General features: G+C 37.6%; 2 protein-coding genes across 2 annotated transcripts; one reads left to right on the top strand and one right to left on the bottom strand.

The window, feature by feature from the left end:
• Positions 1-8205: 8205 nt before the first annotated feature.
• LOC147487172 (uncharacterized) lies at positions 8206-13017 on the bottom strand. Its single transcript, XM_086571649.1, has 11 exons — positions 12606-13017; positions 12484-12533; positions 12352-12402; positions 12114-12248; positions 11910-11933; positions 11651-11762; positions 11364-11489; positions 11196-11245; positions 10424-10508; positions 9202-10349; positions 8206-8585 (listed from the first exon to the last, which is right to left on the bottom strand). The coding sequence occupies exons 3-10, from the start codon at positions 12373-12375 to the stop codon at positions 10339-10341; spliced, it is 567 nt and encodes a 188-aa protein (XP_086427775.1). The 5' UTR covers positions 12376-12402; positions 12484-12533; positions 12606-13017; the 3' UTR covers positions 8206-8585; positions 9202-10338.
• A 3062-nt stretch (positions 13018-16079) lies between these two features.
• LOC147487171 (protein FAR1-RELATED SEQUENCE 5-like) lies at positions 16080-17632 on the top strand. The gene is made up of 3 exons (XM_086573965.1): positions 16080-16747; positions 16972-17435; positions 17538-17632. Exons 1-3 carry the CDS (start codon positions 16080-16082, stop codon positions 17630-17632), a joined length of 1227 nt encoding a protein of 408 aa, XP_086430091.1.
• Positions 17633-22964: the final 5332 nt, after the last annotated feature.

Below are 22964 nucleotides of genomic sequence, written 5' to 3'. Positions count from 1 at the left end.
TCTGAGTTGGTTCGTGGCCTCTGACCTCAGCGACCAAGTCTTTGGCCATGGTGTAGCTGGTGGGCTTGTTTCTTATGTTGATAGGGGGCTCGACTGTTTTACTCGCTGAGAGGATTTGATTACAATGATAGGCCTCGAGTTGGTTGCTTCGAAGCTCCATCATGCCCCTAGGGCCTGGAAAGCGAAGGACTTGATGCAGTGTTGACGGTACGACCTGCATTTGATGAATCCAACGCAGTCCTAGGATGGCATTGTAAGACGACTTGATATCTAAGACGCTGAAATGCATATTGAAGCTGACTTTGTCCTCTCGTGATCCTACTAAAACTGGGAGTATAATATCCCCAATTGGGTCGGCTTTGGAGCCAATGAACCCATAAAGAGGAGCAATTGGATCTATGAAGACTGACTTGGGGAAGTTCATCTCCTGTACTGTGTGGTAGAACAAAATGTCACATGAGCTACCAGGGTCGATCAGAACACGCTTAACTATCCAGTCGCTGATTTTGACGTGGACTACAAGCGCGTTGATAAGAGCCCAAAACTATAGTTTTAACCCTGTAACAGTCATACTTTTAGACCAATTATGTGAATAATAATTAAGAGTTAACACTGATTACGTGTTTTTATGCATTTCAGGCTTCAAAGTCCATTATGTGTAGAAATGTGCCACTTTAGCGAGATAAAGGAGCAAAGGTCGGTTACTAAGAAGTTTCGTGATTAAAGGCCAAGATTCAAGAAGACAAAGCCTTTCTAAAGCCCGGTCAAAGCTGAAAAGTCAAAGTCAACGCGGGCGAAAAACTTGACACAAAAAGTCGTGAGAACTTCCGGCCATATCTTTGGACTCAGACCTCGGAATTGGGCCTACCTTATGTCAAAACGACCGGCTCGGAAAGAGCTTTCCAATAGTCTAAGACTTGATCAAATCAGAGGAGCAAAAGTGGACGAAAAGTCTGTTGAAGCCAACTGCAACTGAAGAGGCCTTTCTGGACTGAAAGAATTGGGTTTTGGGCCTGATTCTCTGGCCCAAAACATGGCTCCAAGCCCATGCACGATTTTTTGGATCTGAAAGTATAAAAACCAAAGCTTCACTCTTTGATTAATGGTAGATAGTTAGACCTAGATTAGAATTAGATTAGTTAGCTTCCATTAATGAGTTTTAGAACTTAATTTTAGAATTTCATTTCTTGTTTTAGATTAATTTCTTGAATCATTGAATATCATTCATTAGATAAATAAAATAGTTATTATTCTTGTCATTTCGATTTTTGTTATTTCAATCTATTAGATCTAGTTTTAATTATTGTTAGTTACCATTTCTTAGTTGTTAATTAGAATTTAATTATTGTTTAATTTAGATTAGTAAATTTCAAATCTTGATATTATGTTTAGTTTAGATTCATATGGAAATGATTGCGGAATGATTCTCGCTAAAACCTCCATTAGAGGGGTTGAGAAGCCTTGATGAAAGGTTGATTCGATTATCGTAGAGTCATCGTAATTTCTATTCCACTCTAGAAAACGATTAATTAAGCCATGAGAATGGGTTTAATCGTTCACATGCTAGTTACAATTGGTAGAAATATCATGTGTAATTAGGGATTAGGAAGAACCAATTGTTCTCAATTCGATTCAATTCGATTATTTACGATTATTCGTCGTTAGTGAGTTAAGTTGAGTTAAGGTGGAATCAATCCCCCCTAATTCCTTATTATAGAATCAATGTAGTATTTCCGTAGTTGAATCAATTATAGTTTGTATCTTGTGGGTAGTTGCATTGTAGTATAATTCCCCCTCGTAAACCTCTCATTAGACTTAAGACCGATTAGTTAACTATGAAATCATTCCATGCTAGAGAACTAGGAGTGGAACGAATTTGTTACTCCACTCTATTTCGATAGAATTGAGAGTAGAAACTTTGATAAGCAATCTAGCATCATAAATAGTTTTAGTTTACTTACGTTTTGTGTTCATCGTTCATTTCGTAGGAAAACTATTCAATTTTATGTTTTATCACGCGTCGTTGTGCGGGAGACAAACTTTGTTGAGGTCGGCTGCTGTGAAAGTGATGTCTCCTGTGCTGCGAGCTGAACTTCGCGGGGCAAGTGCTGCTTGTGAGGAGAAATGGTAAACTTCTTGAAGGGCACCCACGCGCCTTCTTTTCTCTTTGGACGAACTAACCGAGTCGTCAGGGAAAGTGATCATATGAATAGTTCTTTCATTGTTGCGATCTGATGAGTGTGGGCGGCGTTCGTGGCAAGAACGGTCTCTGGGACGTCCTATGCTGCGAGATCGAGTCTGATCGTTGTGGCGATCAAGGCGGGGTGGAGTTCGGCTGCGCAGCCTGCGAGCCATTAGTTTATGGCGCAGATTGCCATCTGGTATGTTTGTGTATTACTTGATGTGTCCCGCTTCAATGAGGTCTTGAAGGTAATGCTTTAGCCCCCAGCATGTATCGGTCTCATGACATTTTGCTCGGTGAAAGGTGCAGTATGGCTTGTCATGTCGATCTGCTGGTTCCCGTACATCAGGTCGATAGTATGCAGCTCGCTTAATCTTTTCCAGTATGTAACTGGGAGATCGTGTGAGGACAGCGAACTCACGATCATTGTTCATCCGGTTTCCTGGCTTCCATTCTTGTTGTTGTGGTTGTTGTCGAGATTGCTTGCGACCTCTTCTTCTTCTGGTAGGCCTTGGTGCCTCAGTCCTTCTTGTAGCTTAATGTACTTGTCCACACGAGCGTATAGCTCGGACAGCGTCTCGGGGCATTCCTTCATCAACGATCTAGCGAGTGTCGTGTTGCGCACGCGATAGGCGTTGGAGAATGCCAAGGTGGCAAATGATTCTTTCAAGCCGACTTCCATGCATAGTAGTTCTGCTTTGAATCGGTCCAGAAACTCCCGAATGGTTTCGTCTTTGCCTAGTGAGAGCTAGAACAGCGAATCAAGATCAGTTTTTTTGCGTCTGTTGTGGACGTACTGACTATCAAACAAATCGGTGAGTTGCTCAAAGGTCTTTATTGAGTCTGATTCAAGTGAAAAGAACCAATCGAGTGCACCATCTTTGAGACTGGCGGGAAACAGACGACAATGAAGATGGTCAAACTCAGGTGCGCTGCAAAGTGCCAAGCTTTGTATGTAGTAGGCTACATGCTGGCCAGGACACGCGCTGCCATCGTACATTGGAAAGCGTGCTTATATGAAATATGGAGGAGAAGCTCTGCTTAGTACTTCAGCAGTAAACGGAGACGTGCGGTATGTCTTCAGCATTTTCTGGACGATTTGGGTGGTGTCTTTCTTGACAACACTTTGGTCGATCTGTTGTGACAGTTCGTTGATCTGTTGATTAACTTCATTGATGCAGTCGTCTGCTAGGGGAGGAGGTGGAGTCTGAGTATCGACTTGCGTGCGAAGTAAGACGTTCTTCTCCCTGGTAGGGTGATTTGTTCGTTCATCGTTCCTAGCTGACCAGCTAAACTCTGGATTTGAGCTTCGAGGCTTGCCATGCTTCGTGGGCTTGAGAATTTTGGTTTTTGGTTTCTCAAGAAATCGAGACCACAGACGGCGCCAATGTAAATGAGCGTTTTGGTATTTCCTTTACATACAAAGGGGAAAGATGGAGAACGGATTAGAATATGGTTAAGACCGAGTTCGTCGAGGAGCGAACTGCTTACGTATCTTCTCTAGATTCTGGGGGGAGAGAAGAATCAGGTCTGGTGTAGTTCATATGGAGAGTATTTATAGGTGATCCAAATGTATCCTCACCTAACACGTGTACAGGACAACACAGATGTAGGGTCAAGATTGTGGAGGTGTGTGAGAACTGTGTTTATAGGTCTGCTGTAATGATGGGGATTAGTAGCCTGGCTTAGTAGCTTGCGGTAGTGGTTAGTAACTGGCGGCAGTGATTTGCGTACGTGTAGCTTCCTTCATGATTGCTTCTAGAAAATAAGATGAATCACGCTGTAGATATGTCTGTATGATGATACGAATTGTTATGGAGCGATCTCGTAGCGTGTTGATGCGAGCTGGTGACATAGGTTGGCGAGGTGTATCAGAGATCGGAGCGGTTTTTCCACCATGCTGAGCACGTGCTTGATATTCCTGAATGAGAATATCACTCCCTTACACTCAATTTAAGTTTTATTTGTTGTAGTAAATTCTGGTATTTTGCATATTTATGTTCAAATGGATGAATAATTTGCATGTGTATAGTGTTTATTGTGCCACAAAAGTCAGTATGTCTCCTTGTGACTCCTATCTTGTTGTATGAGAATGGGAAATTGAGAAGATCGACTAAGTGTTATTGAAAATTGAAATTTGCACTTTTGTCTTATTAGTTAAACATGTGGCTTGAGCTCTTATTAGTTTGCTTAGAGCATCTTTAGGAGAGCTACCAAAAAAACACCAAGCAACTTTAGGAGCAACATCAAATTTTCGACATCAAACTACACGATTTTGGATAAACCGCACCATATAGCTCATGCGGTTTTCCCAAAACCGCGCTATAGAAGCCCATCTGACAGGCCCAAGGCCACGCGGTTTTGCCAAAACCGTGCGGTTTTCCAGAAACCGCGTGCTATAACCATTTAACCCTCTTGGTCATGCGAGGTTCTCTTCATTTTTCATGTTCCCTCTCATATAAAACTTATCTCCTTGAGCAAAAAAAAAAAACACTACCAAAACTCTTGACGATTTTTCAATGGATCATTCATCTTCTTCTGATTCTTCATTGAGCTCGAGCTCTTCAAATGATAACACTGCAGTTAAAACTCATAAATTAGTGGCTATTGCTCTACCTTTGGTTCGACATCATCTGAGTTTATTGCATCAGCAAGAAGTGGAGTCTTCTTATAGACCACATGGTGGTTCGAAGAAAGGAAGAAAATGTAAGAATCGTCAGTACGAGGCAACACTAGATCATGTAAATGCTAACTACTTCGGCGCAAATCCTATATTTTGTGACCACGCCGATTTCATATGGGTCAGTCATTATTTACTCGTATTTTCAATCATCTTAATCATAATGTACTATATTTTCAACAAAAAGTTAATAGTGCGGGTAAGTTTGGGATTAACCCAAAAATAAAAGTAATTGCTGCTATACGAATGCTTGCTTATGGGACTGCAGCTGATTTAGTAGATGACATGTTACATGTTGCTGAGCAAACTGTTCATGAATGCATACGCTATTTCTGTGATGGAATTATTAGAATTTTTGGAGGTGAATAGTTGCGCAAACCAAATGCTGGAGATATTTAACGTTTGCTTAAAGAGTCTGAGGAACGCGGATGACCTAGAATGCTAGGAAGCATTGATTGCATGCACTGGCAATGGAAAAATTGCCCATCCGGTGGCAATGGTCTCGCACTGGCCATAAGCATAAACCAACAGTGATTTTAGAGGCAGTTGCCGATCGTGACATGTGGATTTGGTATGTTTTTTTTGGAATGGCGGGTTCTCACAATAATCTTAATGTGCTTGACTGCTCACCAATATTTGATGATATAGTCAATGATGAAGCTATTCCTTGTAACTACACTGTGAATGGCCATTATTATGATATGGGCTATTACTTGGCTGACGATATTTATCTTAATTATGCCACCTTGATTCAAACGATTGCTAAACTGACTATTGCACAAGATAAACATTTTGCAAAGAAACAAGAAGTTGCTAGAAAAGACATAGAGCGGGCGTTTGGTATATTATAGTCGCGTTGGGATATTTTAGCGAATCCGTGTAGGTTATGATATTTGGAGAACATGGCTACTGTTATAAGGGCTTGCATCATTTTACACAATATGATTGTGGAAGATGAACGCGAAACGGATATCCCGCAGTATATTCCTGATTTGGAAATACCAAGTAGATAAGGTGCATCTGAAGATCAACGCCAATTTGTTCTATCTCGTTGGGCATCTGGTGTTGAGAGGGTTTATTCAAAAGTTGTTCATGATAGATTGAAGAATGACTTGGTCGAGCATTTGTGGAGTAGGCGTGGGCGGCGTGGTCAGACTTGATTTTTATTTTTATTTGCACTTTATTTGGACTTTGTGTTTATTTATCGTTTCAATTTCTATGTATTTGTGTTCCAAGTTTATTTCTATGTATTTGTGGTTTTATGAAAGGATTTGTGTATATAAGAATTTTGAAAATACAAAGTAGACTCTACCGAATTTTTTTTAGAATGATAAAAAGTATCAACTTTAAATTAAGGTAACTTAACTCAAATTAAAAGAAAATATTCAATTAAAGTACATTCTAATTAAAATCAAATTAAAGTACGTAATTAATTAAAAGACATAAATTAAAATACTCAAATTAAAAGACATACAAACTCAAATTTAGACTATGCACTACTTTGACTACTACCAGTGATATTGCCAAGACGATTTTTCATTTTTTGTAAAATTTCTGCCCTTTTGAGTTGCCAAATTTCGCGCTCGTCTTCGGGTAATCCTTATAATTTCATTCCTAGTATTTTCGCATCATTTTCATCTTTTCGAACTCAGAGCGCATCTTTCTTCAATTGAAGTTTTTCCTTTTGGATTTGGAGCTTCCAATCTATCGAACTTTTCTTCAATTGAAGTCTTTCGAATTCCATCTCATCTTTCTTCAATTGTCTTTGAGCTTCCAATTCATAGCCTTCTTTGGAGGATTTAGAAAGTTCCATTAGAAAATCATCAAGTTTCTTAGAGGATTCCTCCAATTTAGAATCACCTTCTTCTTTCTCTTTTTGCCTTCTTTTCTTGCATTCTTTCTTTCCAAGAGGCCTATCCTCAAGCCCATGAACTTGGTGTGGATCATAATCCATTGGTTGAGTTGTCGCAGTTGATATTAGAACTGATGAACCTCCTTCCCCACTCTTTGACTTCGACTTTTTGGTGGGATGCAAATCATTTCTCAACTGTAGCCTCTTCCATTTGGGTGAGTCTTTCACCATATTATAGCATTGCATCCACTTCCAAACCCCATTATGCATCACATATGCATTTATTGCTTCCTCAACCTACCATTTAAGCAAAAACTAAATTAGAATTGAAAAATGTATTTGTGAATCAAAATAACAAATAAAAAGTAAATACTTACCATCATATTGTCATTATAGCCACTTGGAGGAGATGCTTGAATCTTAGAAAGAATAGCATGAAACTTGTTGATATTAGCTTGAATGAGAGTCCAATGGTGTTTCATACCCGTCAAGTTGCGTTCGGTCATTCTTCCTAGATTTGCATGAAATGCATTTAGAATTCTAGCCCAAAAATCATTCAACTTTTGTTCATTTCCTACTATACCATCTTGACTAACTTGTAGCCAACTATTGGTGAGAGCAACATCTTCTTCTTGTATCCATGAAGCCCCTCTAGATTTTCATTTTTGGTTCTTGACTAGTCATTGTTGTTTTAAGAGTAGAGAGTAGAGAGTAAAGAGTAGAGAGTAGAGAAAAGAAGTGAGTGTAAAACTATGGTGTGAGTGTTTCAATTTATAGGGTTAGAAAGATATAGCCGTTTTCTGCCCGTTGTTGTCATTGAGAGCACGCGGTTTTAGAAAAACCACGTGGTTTTGCCAAAACCGCGTCATAGAAGCCCATTTAGCAGCCCAAGCCCACGCGGTGTTGGCAAAACCGCACGGTTTTTCTTAAACCGCGTAAATGATTTGATACAGTACCAAACCTAGAACCAAATATTGGCCGATTTGGTGTTTGGTTTGGTGTTTTTTTTTGGTGTTTTCATCAACATGTAACTCTCCTGAAGTTGAAAAATCACCAAATTGTTGGAAATTTGGTGTTTGATGCTAGGTTGATATCACTCCTAAAGATGCTCTTAGTTATCAATTTAATTGAAAGGTCATTCAAAAAGTTTTCTCAATTGCTACCAGTCCAAAAGTGATTTTTGTATAGTTAATTTGGTTGCATTTTGTTTTATTATCATTTGTTGCAGGTTGTTGGTTAGAGCACTTGCTCACTACCTATACTAGCTAAAATGCACGTGCTCGCATGTGGATGGAAAATAAAAGTGTAGAATGAATTTTGAGTATTTACATATGTCAAAATAATGATTTTGGTTTTTGAGCATTGCGTATCTACCATTTCACCATCAAAGTTTTAAAAATTCAAAACTATTATAACTTCCACAGTGCCTATTTATTTATTTTTTCTATCCAAAATTCCATATGGAGATTAAAATTTCGAGAAAGCACATCATAAAATTGGTAAGCAAAGTTTTATTTATCTAGAGCTCTTGCTTTTTACCCCATGGTTCTTTTGAGAGTTCTAGAATGTAATTTGGTCAAAGTTACAAACACAAGCACTTGTAATGACAAAAATCATAAACCTGAATCACAGCACTAAACACTAACATATCAACATGGGAACTTATCAATGAAAGTCAGGGTGGACTTCATCTTCTATTCTTTGATCATTGAAATGGGTCTCGAACATGTTATGGTTGAACGGAGCCTGAACATCATCCAAACTTCCAGTTGTTCCAAACAACAAATCATCTTCATCTTCTGCCAAGTAATCACTCCACTTAGAAGGTCCTTGTGCCATAGTTGGCTGAGATTCCCTTGTTCCCTTTTGCTCTGCAAATTTCCAAACTTACAGCACGAGTAAAATGCTGCAGTTTACTTAATTCAATTTAATAACAAAAAACAAAAAGGTGCCTGCATAACTTCTTATATTTGACCAAGTGATTTTTTAGTAAAACTATACAGATCAAATTCCATCCCAATCTTTTATGTAGGCCATGCTGACTTTATACTTGTTACAATGGTCAGAATATGCGATTACATTGCTTTCGGCTTTGAAGCAAAAAAGTGTGCAACTGACAAATGGAATTCAAATTTTGGTCTTGCTTTGTTAAGACTTGAGAAAGATTCAAATCTGGGTTACTTGTGTTGGAAACAAAAGGGTTTTTGTCATGTCTTGGTAGAATGGTAGAAGGCCCACTACAAGGGTAAAACAACTACACAATTAGTTACTATGTTTTAATGGATTCCACCTCCATGGTCTAAGTCAATGCACAATCAGAAACCTATCAAACACTGAATCTAATATACACAACTCAAACTTCACTTTGAAATCACGAAAAAATAGCTATTCAGCACATAAAAGGGAATGGAAATACCTCTACAAGAAAGTATATCATATGGCAAGCACAAAAGACTCAAGATTAAAACCGTGACCAAGCTTGATTACCTTGGGTGATGGTTGGACTATTAAAACTCTTTCTCTTTGGAAAAGTGGGACTATACAGCTTCGTTTCCTTGGGCTTGTTCAGTTCAGCAGAGTAACTCTTCACTTGAGAGTTGCTTGGCTTGTTATTTGTCTTTCTCTTTGCAAAAGTGGGACTGTACAACTTCTTTTCCCCAGACTCGTTCATTCCAGTGGAGTAATTCTTCAGTCTCGGTTTCTTAAACATCTCTTTAGGCAATTCTGTGGCAATCTCTGGTTCATATCCACCTCCTGTGTAGTAACAGTATACTGATATACATTGCAGCAAGAAGTATAAACTAAGGCACTTTATTCTTGAATCTTTCCTTTCTTTTAGGTTCATATACAAAAAGTTTAGGAGCACCTATGGTTTGTGCACGATGCACCCAATTAACCTACACCTGATTTTAAGTAGTGAAATTTCAAGTTTTGGCATTAGGAAACCAATCCAAGTGGAGTACCTTCATTTAGAAACATATACAGGATGCAATATTCAACATTTCAACTTGTGATTGTGATGGTATGTCAACGTAAGTCCAAATACTTTCCCTGAAGTTCACCCAAAATACAATAATGGAGAACGCCGCATCCCGTACATGTCAATTACTATCCATGTGTTTCATGTTGCCATAAGTTTTTCGAACTTCCACTCGTCTGTGTGATACCATGAAAATTTCAGTAACCAAAGTAACATTTAGGCTAATGTGTCCTTCTACATAACCCCAGTAAGCCCATGTTTCCGAAGCTACAGAGTCTTCATGCATAATCACTAAGGCAAATATTTCAATTTAAATGAATATTTCAATGTGTTTTATAAGTAAAATCCATATTCTCTTCGACATCATGCAAGGATCTCGGAGGAAGCTATTTTACAATGTAAAATGTTATAAAAGATAATGAGTACAATCAAAGAGTTAACTATGTTTACGCCTTTACGGATATAACTTGGCTTCAGATCGCAATAGAACAGTCGCACAAACAGGAAACAAATCCCAAGTAATGCGATAATGTTAAAAAGAAAGTGCAAGTCTAGAAGGTGCAAGATGTATACCCGCCAATCACTTTTAGCATGAGACTGGCGCAAGTAAAACCAATGGCATAACACCATTGCAGTCGATATTGTCAACTGAGGTCTGCAATATAAAACATCATTATCTTTCATTACATGTCAATATGGCATGAATATATTTGAAGTGAAAAGGCTTACACTTGTAGCTTCTTTCCCAAGTAGGACTTTTTCTATCTTTGTCTAGCCTTTTGATCATCAGGAGACAGTGAGAATGAGAAAAACCCTTTGGATAGGAAACCCATCCAAACAAATACAGGATGTAGCAGAGGATAGATTAATCAGGTAATGGAGGTTGTGTGTTGCACCAGTACACAGTTGACTCATCATTATCTTTCTTTATAACGTTTTCCAAGTGATACCAGGTCTAACTTATAAGACTTAAAATATGATGGGCTGGTAGCCTCAAGCCAAAGGTTACCTAGTTCTCAACATTTAACTAGTTTTGGCTTAGGCAAGTAAATATACACCATCTAAACTTTGGCCAGGAGTAATATGGGTTCCACTTGTTGAAGTATGGCTATGTCTGGGTTGTAAAAATTTAGTCGAAGATGGTAGTAGTTTCCCAGAGAAACCTTGGATACACATCTGCAAGGACATCCTGGGCTTTATAATGCAATGTGAGCAAATAAATTTAAGCCGCATTACACTTGGTTCAGTCGTTTTTAACAACTAAATTGTATCAAGCTGAAAAGTCATACAAGTGAAAAACATTAATAGGTATTGAAATGGAAGATTTAAGTTTTAAGAAAGTAGGGTAGGAAACACTTTATATGTGAACATCGCTTCTCATTAAAATGACTCCAGAGCACCATGTGCAATTTCAACATTACCAATTTCATGACCCAACTAAGAAAACATTCAGAAAATTGGACAACACTGCAACAAAAATCCAAACACTTCCTAGGCATACCTTGGTTATGATGCTAGTAAAACCACCATTGTTTGCAGTGGAGACAACACCTGAAGGATATCAGAAACAAAGTTTTTAAGAAACAAAATTAACCAATATATGACCTAAAGGTCCTCAGTGATAATACACATTAATCATATATTCTTGGAGTAATTGAAAGGTATTAACCTTTAAAGATCCCAGTGGGTCCACCACTCTCACTGCCTGTTGGTTCAACTTGAAAAGTACTTTCACTAACTCCTCCCATGACAACATCATCTAAAACACCCCATGGTAAATCTACGGATAAATTATCTGCAGTGGAAACTCACTATGTTATTGAAATAAGGGTGAATAAAAATGTCCTTAGGAACAAAATTTCCATCTGCAAATGTTTTGATCAACATAAGTATGAGACACCTTGAATCAACTGTTGGAAGTTAACTACGTTTTCCTTACGCCAACCAAAGTTGTACCTTGAAATCTAAATAGCAACTTCCCATTTTGAAGGCCAACACTTTTCTTCACAGCATTAATTACATTCTGCATCCCGATATACTCCACCATTTCAGGTGAATCACCTTTTATCTACACAACAATCACCGGAATATTAAAGGTTAGTCAATAATCACATGTATAGACATATCACAATATAAAAAAATAAGATCCGAAATTCAAAATTTTATAAGAGAATGAATCTGACTCCTGACACAATAGAGACAGTCATATACACACCTCTAGTTTGAAAAACTTGATTCCCTGTAAACACAAGGAAATCCAAATGTTAATATACTAAAAAAATGTTTACACACTTCTAAATGTGCATTCAAGCTTTAAGATTAAGAAAATAATAAACACTGAAGTTCAATATGCTACACTCACTCAGCTGTCATCAAAAAGTAATAAATTTAATCAACTGATTAGGGATCAAGATTCTACTTGGCTGTATTTTTGCCTATCAGGAGTGTCTCCTTCCTTAGGGCCAACAATGACAGATACTGCATTGATAACTTTCTTCACTCCTTTGAAGTACTCAGGAGTTAGAGTACTCTCCTTGGTAATGTCTCCAATAATCTAAAAGAATAGGATACCAAATTATCATTTTTTGTACAAAATTATTTTGTTAATAGAAAACCTAAAATCCTTCACATTCATTGGTTGAGATAAAATAAGTTACCATGTCAAGATCCGGGCCTAGCATTCCTTTCGTCTTCTCTTCATTTCTAACCTGAGAGAATGAACATTTGTAAATGAAAATTTTGAAAGAATAACAAAAAGGAAAAGCGAGATAAATATTAGTTTACTCAACTCCTCAGCTTCTTTCATTGATCTCATACACATTCAATTCTTGCAGCTTAGCTGAAGAAAAAAAAAACATATTAGTTTATCAAAACACATAGATCATACAGAAATATATATATTTATACTCACTTGGCCTTGCATAATCGAAATGGCAAAGAATAGTTTTTAGTTTATTTCTTATTCCAAAAGAAAGACTTAGTAGTGAAGTTCTTAGTTGATTTATTCTTTCAACTTGTTATATCTTCTTCACTCAATTGGGGTTACGTAAAACACCAAGTCTTCTTCTTCACCATTTTTTTATTAATTTTCAAATTGGGGTTTTCGAAGACAAATTTTTGAGAGAAAGCAACAAAAAAAAAATTTATGGGAGAGTGTGTTTAACTCACAATAATTAGACCATGGGTGCAGCCAAATTGACAAGATGAAGAAGTCTCTCTCTCTCTCCTGTCTTTTCATTTTTTTTTTAATGTCTAATTAATTACCTAATTAAATGATTTATTTTCAAATGAGAGGCGTGGATTTGATTTTTAATTAAGCCACCGGATGAAATGACCAATTACTCCTAATTAAAGTACTAACCAATAGTTTAATTTAAGGACAATATGGGTACCATATATTTACAAAAGCAGAAAAGACCAAATTATCCTTGTAAATGATATTTGGGTGTGTTGATTTAATTATTTATTTAGGGGCATTATGCTTAAGAAAAAAGCCCGGATGAATTTAAGAGGCCAAGATCATTATAGGATATATACTACTAGTAGAGATGTGTAGTGTTACCTATGATTGCATATCTTGTCTACCATTTTATCTTGAGACCCATAGTAGCAGATTGGCTGTTCTTCTAGTGCCTCATATATATTCAAACTCGATACACTTGCTAAATTTCAATACTTCTTCATACTTATTATCTACCACTGGCTGCTGCCTAGCATTCCAACTTCACTAAAAGCTTACCTCATTCAAACTTCACTTAGAGTAGTATTCTTTGACGCCCATTTTGCTCTAGCCACTGTGATCCTTGCAACAGTTAGAAGAGCCATGACCCGTAACCATCAATTCAGACATCTCAATACCCATATACGTATATACAAATGTTTCAAGTGTGTTCACTTCAAATGAAGTATGTCTCTATCCTATTTGCTCTCTTAAATTTACACATCTTCTTGTTGGGGTTAATACCAATACCAATCGATTCCCCCACTACACAAATAACTTGTATTTGAACACAATTCAACTCCAATCAACAATCTAAATATCAACTACAACCTATACTAACATGCCCAACTCGCTAAACAATTATTAACAACAAATAATAATGTAAAGTAGTAAAAGCAAACCACAACACAAAGATATACTGTGGTTCGGCCAATGGTGCCTACTTCCACAAGAGCTAGTAATTTTATAAAGTGGGAAGGAAGATTACAATCACTCCTTGCAGTCTCTCACCTTACTAGATCACTTTTATCTCTTTACAGGGTTGTCTCTCTGTAAATGTTATCTCTCAATCTTGATAGCTTTCAAGATTGGGTTTTCTCTGACTTTTTGTGCTATCTCTCGTGTGTTTGGTTTTGCCAAAAACCCAAACATATAATGCAAAACTCGCGGTTCCGCAAAAATAGAATCCTACCAAATTAGGCATGGTCGCGGGGTGCGCTCGGAATTGTGCTATCGAGGGCGCGGGGCGCGCTCTTGCCTTGGATGATGTCTAGGAGCTTGAGCGCATGGCGCACTTCATATTTGCTTATGGAGGGCGTGGGGCACTCTTGCCTTGGACGATGTCGCGGGGCGCGCTTCAGAATGGCTTGTGGAGGGTGCGGGGCTCTGTCTTCTCCACACAAGCTGAACTCATTTCTATCCTTCTCCTCATCGTAATTCGATCAATGTTGCCATATTCTGTTTGGCCCACTAGGAGAAGTGAACTATGAGAGGCCTTTAACCCCAGGAGAGATGTTTCAGATTCAAATTGATGACAACTGGGCCATTGGACAGCTTCAGTAGCAGCAACAACTCATGGACAAACTCGTAATCAGAGAGAGAGAGAGAAAGATGTAGTGAGGAGATCGAGAAGTGTAATTGATTAACACAAACACAATGTGTGTTAATCAGTTAATCACCGTACGTTAAAAGCAAAAGAAATGTTTTTATACATTGTGCTGCTTCTGCCTACAATCGTATGTAATTGATCACGGTCTTGATTTTTATCATGTCATTCCCATCATTCTAGATGTTAGAGGGCCATTTTGGCTCAACATGCAAATTCTGACTTTAAATATGCAATTCTATAGGAAAACTTTAGGGCTTTGGCTTTTTGGCCTTTAGATGAAACATCATGCAACCAGTACTCAATTCTTCATCGCATCATTCAACAAATTTTCAGCCACATTTACTGGATGCTAGATAATTATAGAGGAAATTAGGTGGGTCCCCAAGAAAACCAAAGAAAAAAAAAATACTCGGCATTTCCAAATATACCCTTATACATTTAAGGAGCTATTTATAATAGAAGGGTAGGAACGTCACAAAAAAATGGACGGACACCATTACAGCTACACGACTAGCTCCTATAATCCGCATTATATACGTAGTAAAGATGTGTTATTATTTTTACCAAAATCTAGGGTACGCCTACTACACCGGTACGCAGGCTCCTTGTCCAAGTTTTTTTTTTAGTCATATTTTTGGTAACCGGCTAGGTAAGTTTAATGATAATTAATTAAAAGGGCGAAAAAGTAATTTATATCTTAGATTTTAAATTAGATTAGATTTTGGTTTGGATATTATACTAACCATTTCATCTAACAAAATTATCAGTCTTCCTCCTCCCCTAACTTCATTTAATACAACCATCGTCGATCGCATTTACTTGTTAATTGAATCAATTTCAATTCGTGGTTACCGGTCAAAAGTTCATCTTACATTCTTACACACTATTAAACTTTACAGTAACAATAAGATTAGTAAACTGGTTCCTCAATTGAGAGAAAGATTTTTGAAACGTGTTTGCAATTCAATTTGCAATTTGTGTTATAATGTGCTGAGTTCTTAGGGTTTATTTTTTAATTTTGGAGATTCATTCCCATCCCATGAATGACATTCTATGTATATGCTTTATGAGAATGAATGGTACATATAATATATCATTCTAGTGGATAGTTCAGAAACATTCTCCCAAAAATAGATGAATGATAGATGACAAGTATCAACCTTGTTAGACAACATTCTCCCAAAAAGGGAGGGGTGCATTCTATCTATTTTCCTTCTAAGAAGAAATGGTATATGTAATATATCATTGTAATGAATAGTTCAGACTTCAGAAATATTCTAGAGGCAATAATGAATGATAGATAACATTTGTCATCCTTGTTGGACAACAAAAAAGGAAATATGCCTGGACGGGCCTGTAAACCCATATTAAGAAAGGAAATTGATGGAATAACCATTATGACACTGCCTTTTTACAAAGTGGGTGCCAACCCGTTTTGTTGGGGGTAAATGGCCGCGCTCCCTCTCTAATGTTTTACAAGTATTATCATTTAAAGGGTGTAGAACTATGTAAATTTGTGCTAAAAGTCTCCATTTGTTTTATGTAGTGATCCTAACATGAATCATATCTCCAAGGATGACGAAGAATGGCTTAGAAATACATGTTCTGACAGTTTTAGGTCTGAGGAAGAGGATGAATCAAATGTTTCCATGGTGGATAGTGAAAATGATGAAGTTACAGACATCAGGAACACACCCGTGAGTAGGCCAGAGGCTTATAGGCTTTATGAAGAAGACAAAACAACTTTTTATTCTTTGCAGTTCAAAACTTTGGAGGAGGTGTACAAACTTTATAATGATTATGCCAAAGTAGTGGGATTTAGTGTTCGTAAGGATACTTTGAGAGTTCGTAAAAATGGTGATCGTGTTAAGCGGAGATTTTTGTGCTCAGCTGCAGGTGAACGAGATCCAAAGCGTCTCATACCGAGGAAACGCAAAAGAGCACCCAAAGCAATCACTCAATTTAAATGTGAAGCTTGTTTTGAGGTTGGTTATGATTTCCAAGCAAAGTTGTGGATTGTGAAAGATTTTGTTGGGGATCACACACATTCACTTGTGCCGTATCCAAGCTCGATGTTCGGTCGATCACATAGAAAAGTGCCTCAACATGATTTGGAATATGCTAGGACTCTGAATGATGTGGGCATTCGTCATTGCAAAATAATGGATATCTTTGTACATAGAGCTAGAGAATATTCAAATGTTGGCTTTTTGAAGAAAGACTTGTATAATAAATTGGAGTATGATAGGAGAATTTATTGTATTGATGGAGATGCCAACACTCTGCTAGGTTACATGGATAGCAAGACAAAGGCATATCCTTTCTTTCACCATAATTACCAATTAAATGAGAGCGGGCAGCTAGTTCGGCTGTTTTGGGCAGATTCCACCTCACGTATAGATTATAGTTGCTTTGGTATGATTTGTTGTTGTTTGATTCAACATACAGGAGCAATCAATACAAGATTCTGATTGTAGTGTTTGCTGGGATCAACAACCATCGACAGACAATAATTTTTGGTTTTGCATTGATGACAAGTGAGACGGTGGAGTCTTATAAATGGGTATTACAATCATTTATTGATGCAATGTACGGAGAGCACCTAAAATCTGTGATTACTGATGGTGACCCAGCGATTAGTGAGGCTTTGATATTGACTCTCCCAAATTCGAAGCACCGTTTATGTTGTTGGCACATCATGAATAATTGCCTCAAGAATGTCCCCAAGCAAGGATTTTTAAAAGCCTTCCACTCGATGATGCATATGAAGTGCTCCCGCAATGAATTTGATAAACGATGGGAAAAGTTCGTGGAAAATTACAAGGTTGATAAGCACAATTGGGTGGGAATGATATACAAAAAAAGGGAAAAATGGTCAGAAGCTTATCTCCATGGTTATTTCTTTGCTGGTTGTAAAAGCAACTAGCGGTGCGAGAGTATAAATTTTGTTATACGACATCATGTGAGGCCTGGCATGCGGTTGTTTGATATTTTTGGGAAATTAAAAATTGCAGTTTGGAATATCCACCAGAGAAAGCATGAGGAAGAGGTGAAGACTATAACGAGCATGCCTGTTACCGATACCCACTTAGATGAATATGCAAAATAGGCTGAATCTATCTACACTCGAGCTTGTTTTGATGTTTTCATGATGGAGTTTAAGCAAGAAGCGATGTACACTATAGAGGGTAGAGAAGATGCGAGTGAGAATGTTCGTGCATACACTGTAAGTCGTCATTTAAACAGACATAAAAAGCCAATTGTGAAATACAACGTCCTAGAAAGGGAAGCTAATTGCTCATGTGGACTATTTGAGTCATCTGGATTTCTTTGTAGACATATAATTTCAGTTTACAAGCATGAAGACGTTCGACAAATTCCGCAACGCTGCTTTTCTAGGAGATGGACCCGGGTGGCTAAATCAGTTATTAGAGTACCCGGTCCAAATGATTCTAATCGGTCTACCACAGCCATTCGTTATGGTGAAATTACAAGCAACTGCAAAGATATATGTTTGCGGGCTTCCAAAACTCAGGGAGACAGTAAAGCCTTTAAAGTCGTGTTAGCTTCTTTCCAAATAAATTATGAGACTTGATCTACTTCGGATGGCAGGCCCCAGGTTCACTCTGACATACATTCTACTCATGATCGAACTTATAGAATGGATGAGACTCCATCAACTTTTGAATGCAGCCCACCAATTCCCTTCGAGTTTCCTTTTACTCCTAAAACCACACATCATCAATCAGTTAATGATCCACCATATGTAAAATGCAAGGGTCGGCCCAAAATCCTAGTAGACTAAAAGGTCAGAACAAGATGAAAAGAAATAAGTGTGGCAATTGTGGTATCGTAGGGCACACGAAGCCCAAATGCCCACGTTTGTGTCCAAAAGGTAGGGGTAAGTTTATATAAGTTGGTGACAACGTTGTTTAATATTGTAATGATCCATTTTCTCAGTCATTTGTTAACACTTTGTTTGATTATTTTTGATGGGACAGTTGCTTGTGATTTTTATTTGGCCGCATTTCTTTTTGTGGTGCTCTCTGCTGTAGGTGTAAATAGGGAGAATGTTGAGCGCAATGCTCGAGCTGCAGATGACGAGTTGAACGGAGATGTTGGATGTAAGTTCCTATACGAGTATTTTTATTAAATAAACTTACTTATGCAAGTAAATGCGCTTAAGACGTTTTAAGAAAAATAACACGTATCTATGTAGATCTCACTTTTGGATTATGAAATTTTCTTTGTGAAGAGATGAAGTTTTATTTTGGGTTGCTTGTTATGTAGTTGTAGTGGAAGCTGCTGAGCAAAATGGGAGAGACAGAAAGACCAAGTGTAGCAACAATCAATCTATAGAGCATCAAAGCGTAGGTGTCCACATGTGCCCAAACCTAATTTGCAAGGTATGTGAATGTTTCCATTTTTGCTCATTTTCAATGTTACCTGCTAATGATTATGACTTTAGAAGATAAATAATGCAATATAAATATTAAACTTACAGGCCTATCGGTTGATAATGTCCCTGATGATGATGATGTCCCAGATGACGATGTTGGGTGCGAGCCTCAAGACGGATATAGACTCCAAAAGTTTTGTAGTGATGATGGACATGTCTTTTTCCGAATGATAAATATATGATGTAAGGGACAAAAAATATTTGGCTTCGAACAATATGGAAGTCTGCAAGTTATTTTAAGCACTCGTTGTGAAATCTTCTGACATTTTTGTAATAGATTCTGACATGATTTTTGTAATAGATTTTGGAATTTTATTCACTGCGCATTCTTAGTTGCTCAACAGGATGGTATATGGTATGTAGCATTCTGAATAAAGGATGGTATATAGTATGTACCATCCATACTTAGGCAGTACAGACGAAACTGGCCTTAACGACCTACTCAGATCGCTGGACTATAGAGCCAAACGATCTTATGGGGCCATTTATATAATGGATGGTATGTAGGATGTACCATCCATACTTTGGCAGTACAGACGAAACTGGCCCTAACGACCTACTCAGATCGTTGGACTATAGAGCCAAACGATCTTCAGGGGTCGTTTATAATAATGGGTGGTATATAGTATGTACCATCCATACTTTGGCAGATCAAAACTTTGTTCTCAACAACATGCTATATAGTATGTATCATCCCAAAAAATGGATGCTACATAACATGTACCATCCTCACAGACGAAACGGCCCTTAACAACCTCTTCAGATCGCTTTTCAAGGAGCCAACCGTTCTGATGGGGTAGTTCAGATAATCTCCGAGCCCCAAAACTCTTGTAGGTACGATAGCTAGTAAATTCGTGTTTAATACCCGTTTTATACATTTTTACGTATAATATGAATAATAAGGCGAATGTTTCAAACCTAGGAATTAATACACGAATTCTATGATCCAGGCTTATAATTACCAAAAAATATGGTCCGTATTTTTTAAATGGAAAAAAACGTACTATAAAAGGTATGATGCAACTTCAAAATGGAAGGTTTTGAAAATCCACTTAAGTTAGAACCTTCCATACCTAAAGAATATCGAAGAACTAAAGTGTTAGCAAGTAAATATAAATGAAAATTTGAGTTATGCATGTGTAGTTAATGAGCAATTATGACAATTTATTGCATTCTAAACTTGTAATGCGACAAAATATATCCGATTTTTTCCGTATTATACCCATATCAAAGACGAATTGTATGTTTGGCGTTTTTCTCGTTTTTTTAGTCTAATTTTTAAACGTATTATTATGATTAAATTTCAAATTTTTGGCGAATAATTTCCTTATCGATTTCTAGCAGTCCGCGAATTTACTAGCTATGGATGATACATAGTATGTACCATCAATAGTTTGACAGATAAAAACTTTGTGCTCAACAGGATGCTATATACTATGTATCATCCCAAAAAATAGATGCTACATATGATATACCATCCTAAACAGACGAAACGGGTCTTAACGACAGACACAAATCACTTTTCTATGAGGCAAACGATCTGACAATGTCATTTGGATCATCTTCAAGACCCAAAACGGGATGCTACATAGTATGTACCATCCATATTTTGGCAGATCAAAACTTGGTGCTCAACATAATCAAGTGAGCGGAGCGAACGATCTAGGTCCGGGTGGGGGTATGTGGCCCAAAAAGGCTTTTGGTCGGTTTCTGTCTATGTTGCATGGACGCGGACACTGACGCAGCGACTCGGTTATATCTCAAAAAAGTAGGACGCGGACGCGGCAAAGGACGTAGAAATTAATTAATATTTATAATTTTATTTTATATAAATTAAACATTAAAAACTAAATTAAATGTATCAACATTCATAAATTCAAAACTACTAAAGATAAATAACCACAAAATTAAGTTTAATATTTCCTAATCAAACTTTAAAAACATGTCATAAGTCTTAACAAAACAAAAAAAATGAAAAAATTGAGTTTTTTTAATATTATTTTGATTTAATTTTTTATTTTTTAGGTCAAAATCCGCGTCCTGACCATGTTGATCGCGTCCTGATTGTGCCTTGACCCTCATCCGGTTTAGTTGATTGCGTCTTGACCATGTTGACCACGTCCGACGTGCATCCATGCCGCGTCCGTGTCCGACGCGGACACAACCTATTAGGAGGTGCGTCCGTGCTTTAGAGGTTTATGTCTGTCCTCATTTTCTCTCGTGCCCCCTCATCTCTCTCTCTCTCTCTCTCTCTCGATGCCCCTCGTCTCCTCTCCTCTCTCTCTCGTCTCTGCTACGATTCTTATCTTTGCTCAAAATTTCTCTCCCGCCCTCCCCCATCTCTCTTTCGATACCCTATCAACAAAGAAACCTCTTAGTCTATGAATTTTTTCGCTCTGGATTTAAGGAAGAACGAATGAAAGTGCAATCAGGTATTTTTCTCTCTCATCACTAAGATCAATTAAGCTTGGTCAATTGTTTGTTCAGAAGGAAAGGCTAGGGAAAGAAAAGGAAAAGAGGTGTGGTCCACCTTTTTCGTAGTTTTGTAGCTGTTTGTTTCCCCATGGAAAAGAAAACTTGTTGTCCGTGCGTAATGGTGTCAAATGGGCTGGACCGGGTTGGCCCGACCCTCAAACAATGAAGCCTTTATGCTTTGAGGGCTGGCCCAGCCCTACCCTCATTTACCTTGAGGGTCGGGTTGGGTTGGGCCAATGCTTAAATCTCGAAGCCTTTACCCGCCCCTCAACCCTCTTGAGAGGGCGCGCTTGAGGGCCAAACGTGAGGGCCGGATACTATGTTATACATTTGATTTGCAAAAGAAATTTAGAAACACTAGTTAAAAATGATAAAATCGAATGCACTTCACAATTAAACCTTCAAACTACTAAAAAAACTTGTTAAAGTTGTATTAGTCAATTAAGATCAGTTAAATTCATTTCATAAAATATTATAATGAAATTATAAGGTTGGCAAACTTAATAGATAAACGTTCTTTTAAATGATTTTTAGCATATTAATGCTAAAATGAAATATATTGTAAAAAAATTTATTAAAATATATGTAATAAATGTTGAGGGCCTAATGAGGGTCATGCTTAAGGGAATGCTTACGTTTCAAAGTCTAGGCCCTTATCCTCTCCTCAAAGGCTTGAGGGCTAGGTAGGCCCAGCCCACGAATGTGTGAGGGCCTCATTTTGAGAGCTTTTGCGGCCCATGGGCCTGGTATGGGAGGGCGGGTTGAGGGTTTGAGGGCCATTTTGACACCCCTGGTCTGTGCGGAAACAAAACTGGGGAAAGGGAAATGGTTTTGAGTCGGTGCTCAAATTTTAATTTTAGGGAAAGGAAACCAAAAAAAAAGCCCAACAATAAAAAAAAGTAGAACCGAAAGAGAACCAGGGAGAAAGGAACCGCCCCCTTCTTCATCTTCCTCATTTGTCTTCATCACTTCTCCTCATCTCCAATTTCAGGTAAGGACGTCTTTATCTCTCTCTCTCTCTCTCTCTCTCTCTCTCTCTCTCTCTCTCTCTATTTTCCATTGATTTTTTTTGTTTTGTTTTATTATTATGACCGAAATTACAATCAAATCAATGGAAGGAGGTATGTTAGACAGCCAACATATACTTTGTTTGTAAATTGCATTAGTAGTTTTTCTGTTGTTTGTTTTCATGCTAGCTATTACCATGATAGATGTAATAAGCGACTTAAGAGTTGAAGTTGCAATTCTAGTGATTTAATGAGGTTAATTCTGTATGCCCTTGTGTAAATTTGTTGGTGGTAATGTCCTATATGCATGCTTTTTTAATCTTAACTATCACAAAATGGATGACAATTAAATTTTGCCATTTGGGCTTACACTTTTTTGTGGTAATTAACTTATTAATTTGACTGATTTAAGATAATAATTCAAATTTGAAAGTGGAAAACCTGCTTCTATTAGCTACACGCAAGAGTTATTTTTTATTCATTTTATTTGCAATTGCCCC

The sequence above is a fragment of the Coptis chinensis genome, chromosome 7, assembly GCF_015680905.1.
Source record: "Coptis chinensis isolate HL-2020 chromosome 7, ASM1568090v1, whole genome shotgun sequence".
NCBI classification, from domain to species: Eukaryota; Viridiplantae; Streptophyta; class Magnoliopsida; order Ranunculales; family Ranunculaceae; genus Coptis; species Coptis chinensis.
Note: the sequence above shows the minus strand (reverse complement) of the source record. Positions and strands in the feature narration are given on the sequence as shown.